Below are 18,976 nucleotides of genomic sequence, written 5' to 3'. Positions count from 1 at the left end.
AATAACTGGAAAATACGTTAAAACTCATTTTTTATAAAAGGTTGTTTTCCTGGAAAATGAAAAAATTCATTCCTCCTTCTTTCAAAAACGAACTAAATAATTTCTTTCTCATTTATTTCACGTTTCACGTAAATATACAGTGTATATACGAATAAATTAAATAATTTATTAATGAAATATAAATAAATAAAATTTAAATATGTAAAAAAATACATTAGGTACTATAAATTGTGCATTATAAATGAGACACAACAAAATTTTTACACTTTACATAATACAGCATGAAAGATTTATATTTCAATTTCCGTTTCAAATATCATGCCAGGTTTTTTATTATTTCCACAAGTGGGAAAATTTAATGGAACGACAGGTAAATTTTCACGACTTCCAACACGCATTAAAAATTGCATACCAGGTCCTGAAGTCGCAGGTGAAATTCCAGTACTTCTCACCTCCCACAGCCAATAACCTAACAAGAATGATAAATGAAATAATAACTACTAAATTAAATAAATAAAATAATAAATAAATAAAAATTTAAACTACCATGATTGTCCGTTTGAAAACGAAGAATGACGTATCCTTTATTTGGAACAACAAAAGTATCTTTCTTTGGAGGATCTTTTAAATTATACTGCAATTTTTTATTACGATGCATATTAATAATTTCTTCTTTTGAAATTGGTTGTTGAAAATTATTGCGTCCTATTATATTTACACTATATCCATGGACATGAAAAGTATACGAGGTGTTACCACCAAATCCTGTAAAATGAGTAAATAATATTAGAGAGTTATATTATTTTTTATAATGGGTAAAAAAATTCTCACCTTCATCAATTAAAATCAAATCAACAATTTTCTTTGGTGGTAATTCCAAAATTTGCACACATTCACAAAAAACTGGTGTGTTTTCACACATTTTTGAACGACTTTCCAATGAACAAATCAAATCCTCTGGTGTATTTTCAGGTTGTGATAAAATTGGCGACGAAGGATATTGAAATGTCATTCCATTTATTTGTGCTATTTGTGTGCCATTTGTTAGTAAACCTGTAATAAAAAAAGAGTAATCAATTTTTTTTACTGATTTCCCAATTTAATTTTTCATTTACAAAATTCTTCTTACTTAGAAACGATGGATAATAGGAATAATCGTAAATGTTAAAATTCTCATCAGTCATTTCATCAGTGATACTTTCAAAATTATTAACATCAAATGGAATCACAATTGTTTCATCAGTTTCATCAGATAATAAAAATTTCTCATTTGATTTCAAATCTAAACTACATATTACATTTTTTGACACTTTATCACAATCGTATCCCCGTTCTAATTGAGAAAGTTTATTTGAATTTAAATAAATACTCGTATCTTCAATTACGTCCATTACATTTGAATTCAAATAAAAAAGATAAACTTCAAGAAATAAATTACGACATTCCATAAGTCCTTGGAGAATTATTTGATATTTTCCCGGTGTTTGATTTGTTTCAAGAATTGCATCCAGTCTTTCTCCTGAAAACAATGTTTTTTGATTAATTATATAATAAAATTGGATATAAATTTTTCTTATAATTTTATAAATAATTTATTAAAAAATATAGTTATGATTTTTAGAAAAATAAACTCGTTTCTTAGTGATATATTTTTATTAAACGAACTTATGCACTTAACATATACATTATAAAAAGTGTACATAAAATACATGTGTATATAGACGTATAAAAATATTTTTAAGTAAAATCCCTGAAGTAGTAGATAAATAATCACATAACAGGATAGTAACTACAACATAATTATAATACTTATGTTTTCTTTTTAATTACATCATTTATAAAAAAAAACAATATAGTATACCATTAATGAAAGCTTTCATAATTCTTTTTAAGAATTTGATAAAAAGCAAAACTTAAAAATACATAAATGAAACTGTAAGAAACAATTTTTTGGTAAACTTGAAAGATGTCAAAAGTATAACAAGTTGTAAATCTAAGAACAAAAATTGTTGATAGAATATTATGCAAATTCTAAATTTTCTAAATTTTTACAATTTTATGAAAAATGCCCAAAAACTTAAGTCATAAAACTGAAAAATATTATGTTACTGATATACAACTAATCTCACCTAATGATTTTTTTTTTTGAAGCGCATTAAAAATATTTTTTTTCAGGTAGAAAAATAGCTTAACAATTAGACAAAAAGTATAAAGTCTTAAAAATATTTTTGTTTTCCTAAGCACTAGTATCTCCACTGCGTTTCATATTTAAAAATACAAATTTTCAATAATTAAAAAACGATTTTAAAAATTTAGTAAAAATTAAAAACAAAAAAAAATTGCCAATCTTAAACTTGAAGATTGAAGGAAGAACTAGAGAAAAATAGCATCGTCGACAAATTTTTAATTCATTATAGAAATATTTTTTTAAATTTTGAAAATTTTAGAAACTCTTTCATTTATTTCTAAGATCACAATAATATCGTATTTTCTCTATAAGTAGTTGCTTTGCTTTTTATTATTATTGTTCGACGTGTAGTATGAAAATTCATCAAAAATAAAGTGTTCTTTTTTAAAGTAAATTTTCGTCAACACTTTTAAGGCCGTGAGAAGTTCATAAACGAAAAAATATAGGGCATAAGTACATTTTTAACGATCAAAATAGTTACATTTTTTTATGTAAAATAAAATACAAGACAGTCTTGAAAAATATTTTTCTTACAAACTAGACTTTTTTTTATATACGAAGTACTACGTATTTATATAAAAATGGAGATCCTGTACAATTAATATTGTACATTTGTCAAAGAAAAATCTAAATAACTAAATATACGCACACAATTCTTCAAATTGACGAAATTATCACATTCTTCAAAATTTTAAATAAAAAGAAGAAATTAACGTCGCGCCTGCGCATAAATACCAATTTCAGCTTCAAAAAGAATTTGATTAATTTTCAATTTAGCGACAGATCTTGAATAAGAATCAGGTATTTCAGCCAATTGTAATGCAATGCTCTCGCCAAATTTCATGTATTCTTCTTTCATTATTTTTCTCTCTTTATCATCAATAACCTCGTGTTTCATTATCATTTTATCATCAGACTCATCAATATGATAATTTTCATTTTTTGAATATCGTTCATTATCTTTAACATTAGATGATAATAGTAATTCATCTGCATCTTCACTTAACGATGCATTAAATGAACCATTTGTTTCATCATTTGACTCAATAAATGTTATACTTTCAGGATCTATATCGCTCACAAGATATTCCTCTTCCATTGATTTTGAATTCTCGACAGTCTGAAATTTTATTTTTAAATAATATATTTTTTTTTAAACATAAATTGGATGATTTAAGAAATTTTTGCGGAATAATTATTTTTGGACCGAGAATATCTGGTTCATAGTGCATCTGCAGCAGGTGCAAGGTAGAATATTGGAGGGATTAGAGGGGGGGGGGAGAAAGAGAGGAGAAAAGTACAACCGGCTTTTATCTCTCGTGTGTATGCCGGTCAGCGTCTTTCGTTTCAGGATTTTTTTTCTAACAAAGAAAAATTTTAAATAAAAAAGACGCTATTCGAAAAATAAAAGCCAATTTTTAAAAGCAAAGATATAGAAAAATTAAAAAGGGAAATTCTACCTTTTTTCTTCGATATCGTCGTGTGCCAAATTGCAAAAATTGCATTGATTTGAAGGCAAACCACTTGGAGACATATAAATCATCAGGAGTATTTGCATTTTCCTTGCTATTCTGTATTTTATGTACTTCACGTGAATATTGGCATTTAAGATTAGTGACTTTTTTCTCAACTTCCAATGTATTACATCCAAGAATATCGGCAAGTTCTTGTATAGCTTTTTTACGTTTTGTACGATCACGATAACCGCGTGTATTACAATCCCAAAGGACATGACGTGCTTGATATTCTTTCAATAATTCCAATGTTTTTTCTCTAGTCCATTCCATTGTACAACCACCACCACCACCAATTATTGTCTCTTCTTTAGCACTTGTATTCACATTCTCCCATAACCCTTGATTATACATGGACATGTGCGTCTCAATAATAATCACCCAAAAATATTTGTTAAAAATAATTTTTTTTTGGGGGGGAAATATAAATTATAATTTAAAAAAAATGTTAAACACTGTGTCGCGTTTTTATAGGTATATTAAAATTTTAATGATTTTTCGTGGAGACGCGCGTTTCGTGCTTGTCTACCACCTTTCTTTCTTTATTTCCCTTTGAACGAAAAATCCGGCGAGCTCACGAAGTCAAACGAGTCTGCGCGAAGACCCTTGGATATGAGCGTCAATTCAAGCATCCGCGACCATATCGCAAATATCCCCCACTCTCTTTAATTTTATTCTCATCCTGTTTCTTTCTCCCATTCCTTCCGAAACCACACGTCCCAAAATAATAATAATCCCATCCTTTTCGCTCTTTTATAATTCTAATCGAATTTCTCTTCTTTTATGTATATATAGCGTCAGAGTGCGGAATAGCCCTGCAACGTTGGATTCTGTGACTCTCATATAAAATCGAATAAAATTTTTTATTTGACCCTGACAATTACTCCAAATATTGATTTGTGTAATTAACATTATTTTTTTAAAATTACTTCAAAAATCTTAGCAGTTTTTCGTTTAATATGTATGAACTTCAATTTTTTATATACTTCAATTGTTTATGCTGATGAAATATTTAAAATCTACAAAATATTATTAAATGTCTTCTAATTCTCTTAATCTTCAAACTGAAGGTGCTAAAAAGGTACGTTCAGCGCTATCCCGGTCTATTAGACCCTATCAAAATTGACTACTGGCAATTTTCGATAGGGATTAATTTTGAATTCCATTTATTCTTTACTCAAATTAATTTTAATTTACATTTATAAATCATATGTAAATACCTGGAAAGATGATAATATGAGATGCTGAATCTAAATTTTTGACTTCATTTCCATCAGTTGCTGTTACTCTCAATTGATGTTTTCCAATAGATAACGAAATTGGACAATTAAAAGCAGCAGAATTAATGAAACGAAATAAATAACGAGCATCTTTTTCGACATCTATTTGTGTGCCATTCCCCTATACACCAAAAGAATTAAAAAATATTAATTTTGAAAATTTTTTAAATCCACAAATTAATTTGATTGCTTCAAAAAAATAGACTAACACACCTGATCATTTATTAATAATTCATTAGGTACAGGCAGTTTTTGCTGAGGAAATATCGTTAATGCTTTTTTAGTTCTCGATGAAAGATGAACAATTTTTTCAAAATTAGAATCATCTTCTGGAGTTCGAACAATTAATGCTCCATACAAACCGTCACCTTGTTGCAATACTACGTTTAAAAAATTCATTAGAATTTAGTCTTAGAATTAGCAATAATTCAAGCCTAAAATTTTTTTTTACATTTGCAAAATAATATTAAACATACCAGAATGTGCGTGATAAAAGTATGTACCAGCATTATCTGGTTTCATTTTATATCGAAATCCACTAAATGGTAAAATGGGACATTGTGTTATCATAGGAACACCATCCATATGAACAAATCCTTTCTGATGAATTCCATGCCAATGAAATGATACTTCAAAATCCAATTTGTTATATAAATACACTTCTAAAGTATCTCCTAAACATATCTTAAAATTTTTTTCTATTATTTTCATATCTTGTATTTCTTCTAATTAATTAAGAATTAGAAATGCAAAAAAAACTTCAATTTCATTAGAATAATTACGGTATCAGTATTACTTCAATTGATGGTCCGGGACTTTTTCCATTAACTGCCAAAGGACTTTTGTGTGTTTTATTCGCCAAACAGAATAATTGGTCATTATTTTCTTCCTGTGACTCGTTGCATCGCCTGGAAAGCATAAACGGTACTTTTAGAGAAAAAAGGTAATTTTAATGACATATAGAATTTTTACATGTATATTAAAAGTTGATCATCAGAAAATTTTAATGTACAAAAAAAAATAATATATATATATACTTTGAACATTCATAATAACAATATTAATGGATAGATTAATACTTAAATACCTACAAAGAAAAGGTAAAAAAAATCTAAGGTCGTTACTCCACTTTATATACTTCAGATAATAATCTCACCTATTTAAATTGACTTCACTAATATAAAAATCATATCGACAATTTTTCGATGATTTCCCAGTATTACACGGTCGTAAACAGTCATGATTTTTAAAATCTAGAATGAAGTAAATAATTAATAGTTACATTCAGATAAATCAGAATTTAAAAAATGAATATAATATGAGAAACCAGTTTCTAAACTGTAAAATAAGATCAAGAAATCTTTCTGCATTTTGCGAAAGTTAAAAGAAAGTTAACAACACGTGTCAATAAAAATTTTAAATTTTTGAATAAAAATTTGTTAAAATCCAAACTTACCAATTGAAATAACATTTTGAATGAATGATAAAATAGAACCGAGGGAAAAAATTGCTATTTTAATCGACACCATGTTGACCCAGAAAATCTGGGATTTAAAGAATAATCTACAATTCACATTGGAGATGTGGAACGGCGAATCGAGAGTATAGAAGATATTAACGAGGCGCACACTGTATCGCGTTCGGATGAAGACTCACGATGTAGCCAATATTCGAATTGGTGAAAGCAAGGTTTAGGTTAGTCTAAGATAACATTACAAGAAGTAGAGAGAAGAAACAATCAACTTGGTAAAAGAACCGGTTAACCGGCATGTTCGCGTGACTTACTTTTAAGGGTACAGAAGAATTAACAACAAAATTCTTTAATATTCTTAAAACATATACACAATTATTAGGATTCAAAATTTTAAAAAATACTAATTCTCTATTATACTATAGTATTTCAATTATCTTTCTGCTGTATCCAAAAAGGAAATATTTCTGAGTAGTTATTGTGTGGTTACGATTTGGTTTCCTTTCTTTCTGTTGCATCCATAAAAGTTAGAGGATTCTGGACATGTTACGATTTGTCTTTCATAAATATTGATGATCTTCTTACCTCTTTTAAGAGGAAATGATGCTGAAGGAATGATCCTCTTGTGAGATCCTAATTTTCAAGTCTTCGATTATTCCTTGGACATCTGTAGGATATCCTTAATATCCAGATGCTGTTAGAATAAAGAACAAAAGTTAATCGAAAAACGTTGGTTCTAAAAATTTCTCAGATACGTAGTTTCTGTATTTAAAATATGTTCTTCCAAACTGCCAGCAACAGTTAAGAGACTTGGAATGAACGAAATGACAAAATGCCCTTTCAGTCATGAGGATAAGAAATAAAAGAATCAAAATTTTACAAAAATAGTTTATTCGCATGTAACTTAATATTATGTATCATTTAACAATAAATAAAAGAAAATTTTACTGTTCATGTTTATGACAATATTGCAGCTAAATTTGACTTATAACATTGTAAACTACACAAAGGAATACCAGTCTTCGAGCAGGAATACTTTTTTATTCGATTACATTGAGGCACTCCACAAATGACAATTGAAGCTGGTTCTGGTCTATAAAAAATCGTTTAGATATTAAAACAATGAAAGTTACATACATTATGATTATAATAAAAAAAAAATTATTTACTCTTTCATTTGACGTAAAGGAAAGTCTTCTCCTAGCGGCAAAGATATGGAACTTCCTTCTAGTGTCAATCTATAGGTGATCAATGGAACTAATCGCCGGGAGGGTTTTCCCTTACTTATAATTTTCGATGCTTTAGACTCTTGTTTCTTTAAAAGTCTTTCCATTGTTTTTTTCTACAATAGAATGTAATTAATAGAATATATTTAAAAAGAAAATAATTTAATTTTACTGGTAAATTTCAAACCTTATCTTTCTCTCTTTTTTCATCAGCCAATTGTTTCCGTTTTAATGATTTTAGAGCCGCTTTTTGAATTGCTTCGGCTGTCATGACTTTTTCTTTATATCCAGTTGGTAAGGAAACAAGTTGTTCGACACTAGAATTTGGTTCAGCGTCTGTTTTACGTTCGAACATTGCTCGTTGACGTGCAGTCATTAATTTTGGATCTTTTGGCTTTATTTTTTTAAGCTCATCGTCTACCTAATTAAAGTTTTTTTTTTTATTCGAATCTTTTTTCTTTATTGTTTATGTAGATGTTAAAAGTGTTTTGGAAAATTGGCAAAATATTTTACAAACCTCTTCTAATTTACCGGATTCAATGGCATCTAGCCATCGTTCTTCTTCACTACTAGTGCCACTGTCTTTTCCCTTATTGTTCTTGGGCATTTTCTTTTTTGTTGGTACTTTTGGTGATGTTGATGTACTTGGTCCTGCTATATTCAATGTGGGTACTTTGGCTTTTTCACGTACCTTATCGATACTAAGGGAGGGAGTAAAAAATGTTTTACTGACTTTTATTTAACGGTTTAGATAAAAAATTAAAATATTGATATTTTTTAGGTCGTTAAATAAACTACGTATGAGATATATTATATTCCAAATAGAGGATATTCCATGAGATGGTAGATTTCACCTATTGGAAATTTATTTAAGGATTTCTTACAGGTATCCTTTGTTGGATAAACTGTAAACTCTCCGTAGGATGTTTTAAAAAACTTCTAGGTCCCTTCTTCGTGAAATGATATAGGTACTCTTACCCTAACAGCAACGGATATTTTAGGATATCCTACGGACGTCCTAGCCATATCCGGAAATTTGGATATCTCTAGAATGTCCTTAGGATATCTAAGGATATCTCTGGAACATCCTATGGATACTCTGTATTCAGAATATCCTTAAGACGTCTGTTAGATATCCTAAATATCCGGATACTGTTAAGGTAAAATACCTACGTAGAATCCTATAAATCTTTAAAGGATCCTACTTAGGATTCCATATTTAATAATTTGTTACTTCTATGCAGGATTTTCTATAAGGGCAATTTGTTATTAACAATGATATATAATAATTGTTAATAACAAATTATTCTATATAGGGTCCGGTATAAAACCCTGCATAGCTGTAACAAATTATTAAATATGGAATCCTATGTAGGATTCTTTATAAGATCCTACATAAGATACTTGTAAGAAATCCTTAAAGAAATTTCAAATAGGGTCCAGTGATGTCTCCTAGGATATTCCAGATAATCCTGAGATGTTACATTGTATTGTATTATATTATATTATATTTTGTTATATATCTGTCTTGAATATTGACATGTGAGAAATATACCTTTTCTCATCCTCCTTCTTTTTCACTTTAAAAGGTTTCTTTTTTTCTGAGTCTGCAGTTATATCCAAAAATGTTGAATCTTCAATTGATAATTTTTTCTTTTTATGTTTCTTATGTTTATGCTTTTTATGCTTCTTTTGTAATAAAACAAGATTAGGATCTGCAAAATTGAAATTATTCTTTAGAAAAAAAAATTCCCCCAAAATTAAGGATAAAAATAATTAATTAATAATAAAACTTACCGATATTAAGATCTTCGTCAGTACTTAAATCCTTTGGTTTTCCCATTTTTAACACATTTATTTATATTTCTATTTCAATTTTAAATGATAGACGGATAATTTGTCTTTGGTTTCGTCTGCTGCAACACAATTTTCATTACTTTGAACAGGTTAGGCTAAGGTTAGGTTATATGAATCAAGGTTAGTATAAATACCGCAGGAATGTCCTGTAACGAGCGACTATATTCTCGCTCGAATAACTTTTCGATATCTCGAATTAACGATACTTACGCGCTAAATAATAAATATTCAAAATATTAAATAATTAATATTTTGTATTCTAGAATTTATTCTCACATAAATTTAGCAATTGAGGAAACTATAAAAAGTTAACTTAATTGTAAAATAATATCTTCACGCTTTAAGTATTTTCAAGTCTTATTCTCAAATCAAAGAATATAAACAGTTCTAAGAAAAGTCATAAATTAAGTAAAATAGCAAAAGGAAATATGATTCTAACTTTCCTTTAATCCCAACCATGAAATAAAAACCCTTAAAGATCATAAAAAATCCACTTGAAAAAGTTGTGGTCCTTTCTCTACAGGACACCAAACACATGTTGACCAGACACACATGTAGACTCGCTAAATCGAGAAAAGTCACGTATTGATCAAACAAAGGATAAAATATTTGTAAAGAAATATTTTATATCAACTAGATTTTTACATTAAAAATATAAATTAAAAATCATCATCTTCTCTATAAAACATTATTAAATATATAATCGTGGTGTGTGTGTGTTATTTACACAATAACAAGATAATAATTAATTATTACATTAATACGTATGAGTATGTTATATTGTTAATTATAATATTTATAATATAATAAATATTATGTATAAGATATACCTTGAAATATATAATTAGTAAAGTGTATATAGTAAATAAGATACGTAGTGTTGTGCAGTGCAGTGTTGCTGGAAACAGCATAGAATAAGAAAATATAAAGAGCATGCGCAAAGAAGCCACATGGACTCACAGCTGAGCGCTTCTCCACTACTTGTACTTTATGCTTTACGTCAGATCTTATCTTGCCTTCGACTTGTCGAGTTCGCTCCAAGTCAACTTTGTATTTGTCTCTTTCTATATTTAATAAAAGCTTGGGTTTTAATCTAGAAGTCGGAACAATTAATAATTGGTTAATTCGTTATCTAATTATTATTGTTCGTCTTCAAGAGGATTTTCCCTCCGTTTTAACGGAAATTAATTGTGTAATTATTTTAACTTTCCCGGTTCATTTTAATGATTAACACTAAGGCTGAATCCACAAAATAACCAAGTGAAATTGCGCTTGCGCAATTAAATATACAATTTGGCTCGTAACATAAATTGGGGGCTCGTCCGTTCCTTAGTGCGGGATTTTTAAAAAACTTTTGAACTTTTGAAAAATTATACATTGTTGTTCTTGATTGCTGTTCATGTTCCCGATTGCTGTTCAAGTTCCTGATTACAGTTTTGTGTTGTGTTGTGTCGGGAGTGCATCCTTTAATAGGATAAATTATGGCCAATTTCGAAATTAAGTGCATAAAATTTGGTTGTGTTTTAAGTGAAATAAAACAACGTAAAGGTTTGATTATTCTATAAGACTATGAACATTTTATGAACTCTTAAAATATAAGAATAATTTAATCTTTATTCTATATAAATATTTTTTTTATATAATTATACCGAATATAAGTATACATTATATAAGTAAAACAGTGAGAATATTGTTAAACGTTAGATGCTATTTGTTTATGCAAAGTTGTCCAGATTTTATTAGAAATTTTTAATACTGTTGGTTTAAATTTCAGGTTATATTACTAATAATTTAAATTTACCAATAAATTATTACAACATGGACAATTTGCATGAACAAGGCGTTGAATATAGAGATGATGATGGTGATATTATTATAGATAATTCTGATGAAAATTTACAATTTAAAGACATAATAGATTATGAAAATGGACTCTTAAATTCTGAACAAAATAAAAATAATGAGCAGGGAATATTGAAAAAATTTTCGCAAAATGATTTTCTCGTATTAGCTAAGGCTATATCCGAACATTTTAATAATAAAGGTATGAGCACACTTTCAGAACCTTCTTCAAGTACAAACTCTCGATCTATCATAGAGGAAAATATTCCTAATGATTCGTTAAATTTAATTAAATTACCAAGTGTATCATTTAGAGATACTGTTGCAATTTTGCCAGAATTTGATGGTGAAAATATTTCCATTTTAAGTTTTCTATCGGAATGTCGTTATGCAGCTCAAAATACCCCGATCGAAAATCATAATATTCTTTTTAGATATATACGTGGAAAATTAAAAGGTATAGCAAAAGAGTATATGGCACATTCTTCTGCTAATACCCTTGAACATTTCTTGTCCGATTTACAAGACGGCTTCTCATTACCCCACGATAACTCGTCAATTTTAATAGAAATCGCGAAATTGAATCAAAATAAAGATGAGTCTATTCATAGCTATATTGCCAAGGCTAGAAAAATTTTATTTTCGTTCACAGAAATATCTCGTAGAGATACGCCTGCTGATTTCTTAAATGCGAAATTATTAGAAAATGATAAATTTTTAACAAAATCATTTTGTAGAGGGCTTCTCCCGGAATGTAGATTGCAAGTTACATTAAGAAACCCAAATAGTTTTCAATTGGCTACAAAATATGCCATAGAAGCTGAGTATGAATTAATTTTTGATCATGAACGCTATGATGATAATAAAAATAATTCAAATCAATCTGAAGATGTTCTTAACATTGAAAATGAATCTGAAAACTTTTGATAGGATTTTTTTTTCCTTTTTGTTTTAGATTTCAAACATAACATAAACACTTCCTTCAGTTATATAATGTGAATTCAAGGTTACTCAGGTAGAGACATCGTTTGAGAGAGTATGATCACGGTACATAAGGTGTACTAAAAGACAATTGCGCTTATGCATTATCTCTTAGCCTTTGTGATATTAATGGAGAGATGCTGCACAGAATAAAAATTACATTACGTTAAATGACGTTTATTCATTATAAATTAATCCATATCCGTAGCATAAGGTGACTAATACACCTGTGCTCTCCTCTTTATCCCTAGACGAACACGAATTGACAATTGAATTGGTGCAGTATTCTCTGATATACATTGGTTGGATAGTGTATGAGAGCAATAAAATTTTGCAAGGAAACGATTTTTTCAAAATGATGATTTTGAAAAGTCGATTGTTTGAGAGAATCAAGAGGCCACGAGATTACAGGAGTTAATCTCAAAAATAATTTCTAGACCGTATGGCGAGGTTATTCGTCGGTCTATCGAGGAATCTCGAAAATAATGTTGTTTCTGCTGAAATTATCTATTTCGAAGATCAACAAGTTGGATCGAACGGCGAGTTTGTTCGTCGATCCTTGGGAATTTTAAAATTCTTGAATCAGAGCGAAGGGCGTCTGAAGAGTTATGTGGCAGGATTCTTGAAATTAACAAATAATTAAACATTCAATAAAAATACAAAATCTCCGATGAACAATGTCAAAGTATTCTTGAATTCGAAAATAAATCATTATTAGTTGATTATTTGTAAAGTATACAGAAAATTTTTAAATTTTAATCAAAATAAATAAGTGACAGAATATTTGTCTGTTACTTGTTATACAATATTTTCATTTTAACATTGCTCTTCTCATTTGGCGAGGAGTGAGAGATGAGCAACTGTAGTTTTGCTCAGTGAATATATTATTTTTCCTTTTCTATACATAACAATAGTAATTATACAATGTAAAAATAAAATTACTTTATCTTATAGATGTAATCTTATATATTTAATTTTCTAACGAAAATTTTAATAAGGGGGAAAGTGTAACGAGCGACTATATTCTCGCTCGAATAACTTTTCGATATCTCGAATTAACGATACTTACGCGCTAAATAATAAATATTCAAAATATTAAATAATTAATATTTTGTATTCTAGAATTTATTCTCACATAAATTTAGCAATTGAGGAAACTATAAAAAGTTAACTTAATTGTAAAATAATATCTTCACGCTTTAAGTATTTTCAAGTCTTATTCTCAAATCAAAGAATATAAACAGTTCTAAGAAAAGTCATAAATTAAGTAAAATAGCAAAAGGAAATATGATTCTAACTTTCCTTTAATCCCAACCATGAAATAAAAACCCTTAAAGATCATAAAAAATCCACTTGAAAAAGTTGTGGTCCTTTCTCTACAGGACACCAAACACATGTTGACCAGACACACATGTAGACTCGCTAAATCGAGAAAAGTCACGTATTGATCAAACAAAGGATAAAATATTTGTAAAGAAATATTTTATATCAACTAGATTTTTACATTAAAAATATAAATTAAAAATCATCATCTTCTCTATAAAACATTATTAAATATATAATCGTGGTGTGTGTGTGTTATTTACACAATAACAAGATAATAATTAATTATTACATTAATACGTATGAGTATGTTATATTGTTAATTATAATATTTATAATATAATAAATATTATGTATAAGATATACCTTGAAATATATAATTAGTAAAGTGTATATAGTAAATAAGATACGTAGTGTTGTGCAGTGCAGTGTTGCTGGAAACAGCATAGAATAAGAAAATATAAAGAGCATGCGCAAAGAAGCCACATGGACTCACAGCTGAGCGCTTCTCCACTACTTGTACTTTATGCTTTACGTCAGATCTTATCTTGCCTTCGACTTGTCGAGTTCGCTCCAAGTCAACTTTGTATTTGTCTCTTTCTATATTTAATAAAAGCTTGGGTTTTAATCTAGAAGTCGGAACAATTAATAATTGGTTAATTCGTTATCTAATTATTATTGTTCGTCTTCAAGAGGATTTTCCCTCCGTTTTAACGGAAATTAATTGTGTAATTATTTTAACTTTCCCGGTTCATTTTAATGATTAACACTAAGGCTGAATCCACAAAATAACCAAGTGAAATTGCGCTTGCGCAATTAAATATACAATTTGGCTCGTAACAGTCCCTAACTCCAATGCGCAACTTACACTCCTCTTACATTTTCTTAACGTCAAATCAATTCAAATTCTCATCAATAAAAAAGCAGTTTAAAATAATATAAACGCTGATTAAATAATTAAATAATAAGAAAAAAGTAGACAAAAATAATAAAGTGTTTAATATTATTATTTTAAAACACAAAATATTTAAATATTTTAAGTTTTTTATCACATAAATATATAGAAAATAGTTGTATATTTTTACCGCGATAACGACAGTCCCAGACAGTCCGGTACCTAACCTCAAAGTGTGTCGATAAAAACACAATATCTATAAGGGAATTTATTTTTGTTACTTTAAAATAAATAAAAGTAGTTTAACGCAATGTTTATAATAATTTGAGAAACAAAATTTAACAAGAATAGTGAATTATTTTTAACTGGGAATTCGTAAAAAACAAGTATTTTGCAATTTTTCAATTAAGAACATGTTTATTTCAGGTCTTGTTTTTAGAAAATCTTTTACAACTAAAAGTACTGTTACCGGAACGTCAGTGTTTAAAAATTTATTAGAAAAATGTGTTGTACGAAGATTTACAAATTTTCATTTTTGTAAAAATTCTAAATCTTTTTCTACTACAAATCAAAGACAAATATCGTTCACAAGGTAATAATAAAAAATTTTAAATTTAAATGTAGAAAATTATAAATAATTAAATTTTCCTTTATGTTAACATTACAATTATACATTTGTTAGTTATTTAAACATTTTTGATTATGTATATTTAAAAACAGGAAATCAGTTTACCTACTATTTCTTCAGTTTTCTTTTGAGGTTGTTCAGATCGCCTAAAGAGGGCAGCACATGTTATAAAAATTGAATATATATATATAATTTGAAATTTTTATCTTGTTAAAGAAATTGATTTAATTAAATATTAAAATTGTTTTTATAAAATTCAATTAAATCAATGAATAGTTTGAAAATTTCCCAAAAATTGAATTATATAAATATTTTATTCACAGATTCAACAAGTCGTCTAAAACTGAAGCAAAAAATTTTGATGGTTCAAGAACAATTTTAAATAATGTTCTTATATTTAAATTTGAACGTTCTACAACATACAAGGTTGTAATAACATTTGCTTTTATTCAACTATTTGGTATGATTACAATGGCAAATAATATATACCGCACATTTTGTAAAGATTTATTTGATGAAACAAAAACTTGGAGACAAAAATTAGCCACGCATCCCTTTAGTCTTTTGGCTATTTTTATAGGATGTACCTGTGGTAAGTGTAAATAAAATATCTGGAGTATTAAAAAAAAAATATAAAGAAATAAAAGAAATATTTAATTTTAATATCTCTTCAAAAAACAGGTCCAGTAATTTTTTTATCAATCATATTTTTTGCAAGCAGAACAGTAAGACGAATTATTTTACACAAAGGCGGTAATCGAGTGACAATTGTTACATACAATGTAATCCCAAGTCGACAAATATTTACCGAATCTCTCGAAAATGTATGTTAAATGCAAATAAAATTGTTTTTTTTTATAAAAAAATAATGAAAAAAAAATAATTAAATTTTTTTTCAGATGAGTTGTAATGGTTCAAGAGGTATTCGAAGTACTTTACCATTGGTAATTAAAGGTAAACGATTTTACTATTTCATTGATACTGATGGTGATGTTTTGAATGAAGATCTTTTTGATTTTACTGTGGGTGTAAAAAGAGAACTCAATGATAATTAATATTCGTTATATACGCATTATAAATCTAATTATTTTATAAGAGAATTTATTAAATATGTAGAAATTACTTTTTATTAATGTGTAAATAAAATAAAAATAAGTAAAATTTTTTTTTTTGAAATTATTTTGTAAACCTTTGAAAAAATATTTTTTGATATAGGAAAAGAAGAGTACAAAAAGTAGACTCTAATTTATACTTATATGTACATATATATATTTATTTATTTATATATATATATATATTTATCACATATTTATATACAATTAAATGCTTAGAATATATTCGAAGACTTAATAGGATTAAAGGGAACATTTTAATAATTACACATAAAACACATTCATCGACTGACTTTTTTTTTATGGACAAGTTTTTTGATATGCATATAGGGGTTTCCATTTTGAAACTACATCCGTGTTATAAGGTTCCCAAATTTGATTTCTTTTTTTATTTCATTAATTTAATACCTTCAGTGAAACCAATAATTTTCACATTTTTATTTTTTTTTGGTTATTAACACTATTAGAACCTTTTCATTATCTGTGTAACGAAATTATAGATAAAACTTATTTGTAACAATTGTTATAAAGGTGTCACTATATTTATACATATATATGTGTGTGTATATGTGTAGAACATTGGAAACCTCTGTATGATGTACTCAAGGATGGACAATTGACATATTAAATTAATAATTAGTAAAATCTAATTTATCTTCATTATATATAGTAATTTTTATATATACTTTCAATCGCTTCTTTTAAAATCATTTTTAGAACATAAATAAAAAAAGAAGATATCGCTTTTTTCATGTTGTTCATGTATAATCGATATAAAAAAAAATTCACGATTTTCACATTGACCATCCTTGATTAATTTATAACTGATCGTTCACTCTTATTTACATCTTTCCTTAAACTTACAAACGGAATTTTTTATACTAAATTGTAAAGACTGATGCGTAATCATTCTACTATGCGATTTGTGTTTTTATTAAGTTTTTTTTTTCTATTAAATATTCGAAGATTTTTTTTGATTTAATATTGTTTTTTTACATATTCAATTGATCAGTGAATACAACAAATAAATTTTGAAGTTATAAAATACATAAATATTTTTTTTATGAATAAAAGTTTTAGCTTTCAATTTTTCTAACCGTCGAAAAATGATTTTTTTTGGGAATTAAATTTCATTTCATTGAAAAGACGCACTTGAAAAGTTTATATTTGTTCCCCCAGACGATACTGAAAAATTAATAAATGCCATTATTTACGCGCGATAAAGAGAATGTCAGCTATAAAGTTATTAGTATTTTTGTTTTTATTTTATTTTTATTTTTTTTTGCAAATTATGAAAGATATATGTATATATATATAATGAGAAATTTCTATCGTTCGCAATTTTTTATTTTATTTGTTTTTTTTTAGACTTATATTGCTAAATTGATGAAAATTTCAGATGAATAACATAAATTGATCGCATGAAGAAGATATTTTGAATTTGTGAGATAGTTATACAAGACGAGGAATTTCTTGATCAATAAAGAATTTTGTTATATTTTGAGAAAGCTTTAATGAAAAAAATTTAATGAATTATCTATGTCATACCTAGAAAATAGTAATCTCATTTTGAGAGGATTTTTTTTCTGATATAGCTAATTACGTTATTCTATCAGGATAAATATTATTTTTGCCAATAAATTTTATTTTCATTTTAAAGTGAATAATGGTAAAAGAAATATTTTCCTCTATAGTTTTTTTTTTATCTTTGAATTTTAATCCACTGAAACGGAGATTACTTTTTTCCGTGTGTATAAAATAGAAAGATAATTAATAACAAAATAGAAAATTTATATGTTTGCTCCATGTTTAGAAAAAAAAACCATGGAAAAGATGCTTCTTTACATAAAGAAAACAAAGGATATGCGATTTTTTTTATATATTTTAACAAAATTAAGAAAAATTTCTATACGGGATTTAAAATCACAGAATATGCTTATTATACAGAATAAATTATTTTGCTGATTCAAATAAATATTTTAGTTTACTTATTTTTTTCAACTAAAATTTTTCGCCAAAATGAATTTTTTTTACTATTCTGATATAGGAAAGAAAAAGGTATATATTTAATTAAACGCAGTAACTTCTATGTAGAATAACAGACTTTAAAAAGTAAAAAAAATTATGTATATTATGTGCGAAAAAGAATGAGCACCGAAAAAAATAATCTTTTTTTATTTATGGTTTTTAAGTTATGTTACAATTACATAACTGTTATGTAACAATTGTGTAACAATTGTGTAACAATTATGTAACAGGTATGAAACATTTTTTTCATTTATCTATACTGTATGGGATTAATTACATAAAAATTTTCTAGAATTGGAAAAGTGTATTTTACATTGTGGTATAGTAAAAATTAACATCGAAGGCTTTTTCCGTAAGATAATAAAGAATACTTTTTTCAATGCAAGATTCCTTGATTTCGTATACAAAATTTCATATTCTCAAAGGGCATATCCATGCTATAATTATATAATATATATATATATATATAGCATCGCATTAATTAACAATGAAAAGTCAGTTGTGTAATATAATAAATTGTTATATATATAAATCCTTTACCTTTTATTTTCTTTTATAATACATTAAGTAAAAAAATGGAGAATGCTGCTTTTTATTTTGTATAAAAAATGAATCTAGTACTCATTTGTCG

General features: G+C 27.0%; 4 protein-coding genes across 4 annotated transcripts; 1 reads left to right on the top strand and 3 right to left on the bottom strand.

Moving 5' to 3' along the window:
- Window positions 1–97: 97 nt before the first annotated feature.
- On the bottom strand, window positions 98–6,645 carry LOC127278368 (uncharacterized). The gene is made up of 10 exons (XM_051300072.1): window positions 6,439–6,645; window positions 6,139–6,235; window positions 5,779–5,890; window positions 5,459–5,666; window positions 5,196–5,362; window positions 4,923–5,103; window positions 1,130–1,519; window positions 832–1,053; window positions 547–765; window positions 98–469 (listed from the first exon to the last, which is right to left on the bottom strand). Exons 1-10 carry the CDS (start codon window positions 6,509–6,511, stop codon window positions 291–293), a joined length of 1,848 nt encoding a protein of 615 aa, XP_051156029.1. The 5' UTR covers window positions 6,512–6,645; the 3' UTR covers window positions 98–290.
- On the bottom strand, window positions 2,643–4,520 carry LOC127278379 (uncharacterized). The gene is made up of 2 exons (XM_051300087.1): window positions 3,649–4,520; window positions 2,643–3,308 (listed from the first exon to the last, which is right to left on the bottom strand). The coding sequence occupies exons 1-2, from the start codon at window positions 4,060–4,062 to the stop codon at window positions 2,898–2,900; spliced, it is 825 nt and encodes a 274-aa protein (XP_051156044.1). The 5' UTR covers window positions 4,063–4,520; the 3' UTR covers window positions 2,643–2,897.
- Window positions 6,646–7,327: 682 nt separating the features above from the next.
- Window positions 7,328–9,642, bottom strand: LOC127278378 (INO80 complex subunit B). Its single transcript, XM_051300086.1, has 6 exons — window positions 9,477–9,642; window positions 9,235–9,394; window positions 8,197–8,380; window positions 7,867–8,100; window positions 7,623–7,795; window positions 7,328–7,546 (listed from the first exon to the last, which is right to left on the bottom strand). Exons 1-6 carry the CDS (start codon window positions 9,520–9,522, stop codon window positions 7,411–7,413), a joined length of 933 nt encoding a protein of 310 aa, XP_051156043.1. The 5' UTR covers window positions 9,523–9,642; the 3' UTR covers window positions 7,328–7,410.
- A 5,123-nt stretch (window positions 9,643–14,765) lies between these two features.
- Window positions 14,766–16,369, top strand: LOC127278256 (transmembrane protein 223). The gene is made up of 4 exons (XM_051299870.1): window positions 14,766–15,169; window positions 15,529–15,797; window positions 15,887–16,029; window positions 16,105–16,369. Exons 1-4 carry the CDS (start codon window positions 14,991–14,993, stop codon window positions 16,258–16,260), a joined length of 747 nt encoding a protein of 248 aa, XP_051155827.1. The 5' UTR covers window positions 14,766–14,990; the 3' UTR covers window positions 16,261–16,369.
- Window positions 16,370–18,976: the final 2,607 nt, after the last annotated feature.

The sequence above is a fragment of the Leptopilina boulardi genome, unplaced genomic scaffold, assembly GCF_019393585.1.
Source record: "Leptopilina boulardi isolate dan_hultmark-lab unplaced genomic scaffold, ZJU_Lbou_2.1 LbouV2_202, whole genome shotgun sequence".
NCBI lineage: Eukaryota > Metazoa > Arthropoda > Insecta > Hymenoptera > Figitidae > Leptopilina > Leptopilina boulardi.
This window is presented reverse-complemented; position numbering and strand designations above follow the sequence as displayed.

Coding starts and splice junctions, on each gene's coding strand:
- LOC127278379 (XM_051300087.1), bottom strand. CDS start 4,062: ATGTCCATGTATAATCAAGGGTTATGGGAGAATGTGAATACAAGTGCT. Junction 3,309..3,648: donor GACGATATCGAAGAAAAAAG/GTAGAATTTCCC, acceptor ATAAAATTTCAG/ACTGTCGAGAATTCAAAATC.
- LOC127278368 (XM_051300072.1), bottom strand. CDS start 6,511: ATGGTGTCGATTAAAATAGCAATTTTTTCCCTCGGTTCTATTTTATCA. Junction 5,667..5,778: donor GTCCCGGACCATCAATTGAA/GTAATACTGATA, acceptor AAAAATTTTAAG/ATATGTTTAGGAGATACTTT. Junction 470..546: donor TTTTCAAACGGACAATCATG/GTAGTTTAAATT, acceptor CATTCTTGTTAG/GTTATTGGCTGTGGGAGGTG.
- LOC127278378 (XM_051300086.1), bottom strand. CDS start 9,522: ATGGGAAAACCAAAGGATTTAAGTACTGACGAAGATCTTAATATCG. Junction 8,101..8,196: donor AATCCGGTAAATTAGAAGAG/GTTTGTAAAATA, acceptor AACTTTAATTAG/GTAGACGATGAGCTTAAAAA. Junction 7,547..7,622: donor CCTTTACGTCAAATGAAAGA/GTAAATAATTTT, acceptor GATTTTTTATAG/ACCAGAACCAGCTTCAATTG.
- LOC127278256 (XM_051299870.1), top strand. CDS start 14,991: ATGTTTATTTCAGGTCTTGTTTTTAGAAAATCTTTTACAACTAAAAGT. Junction 15,798..15,886: donor TTTTATAGGATGTACCTGTG/GTAAGTGTAAAT, acceptor TTCAAAAAACAG/GTCCAGTAATTTTTTTATCA. Junction 16,030..16,104: donor TTACCGAATCTCTCGAAAAT/GTATGTTAAATG, acceptor ATTTTTTTTCAG/ATGAGTTGTAATGGTTCAAG.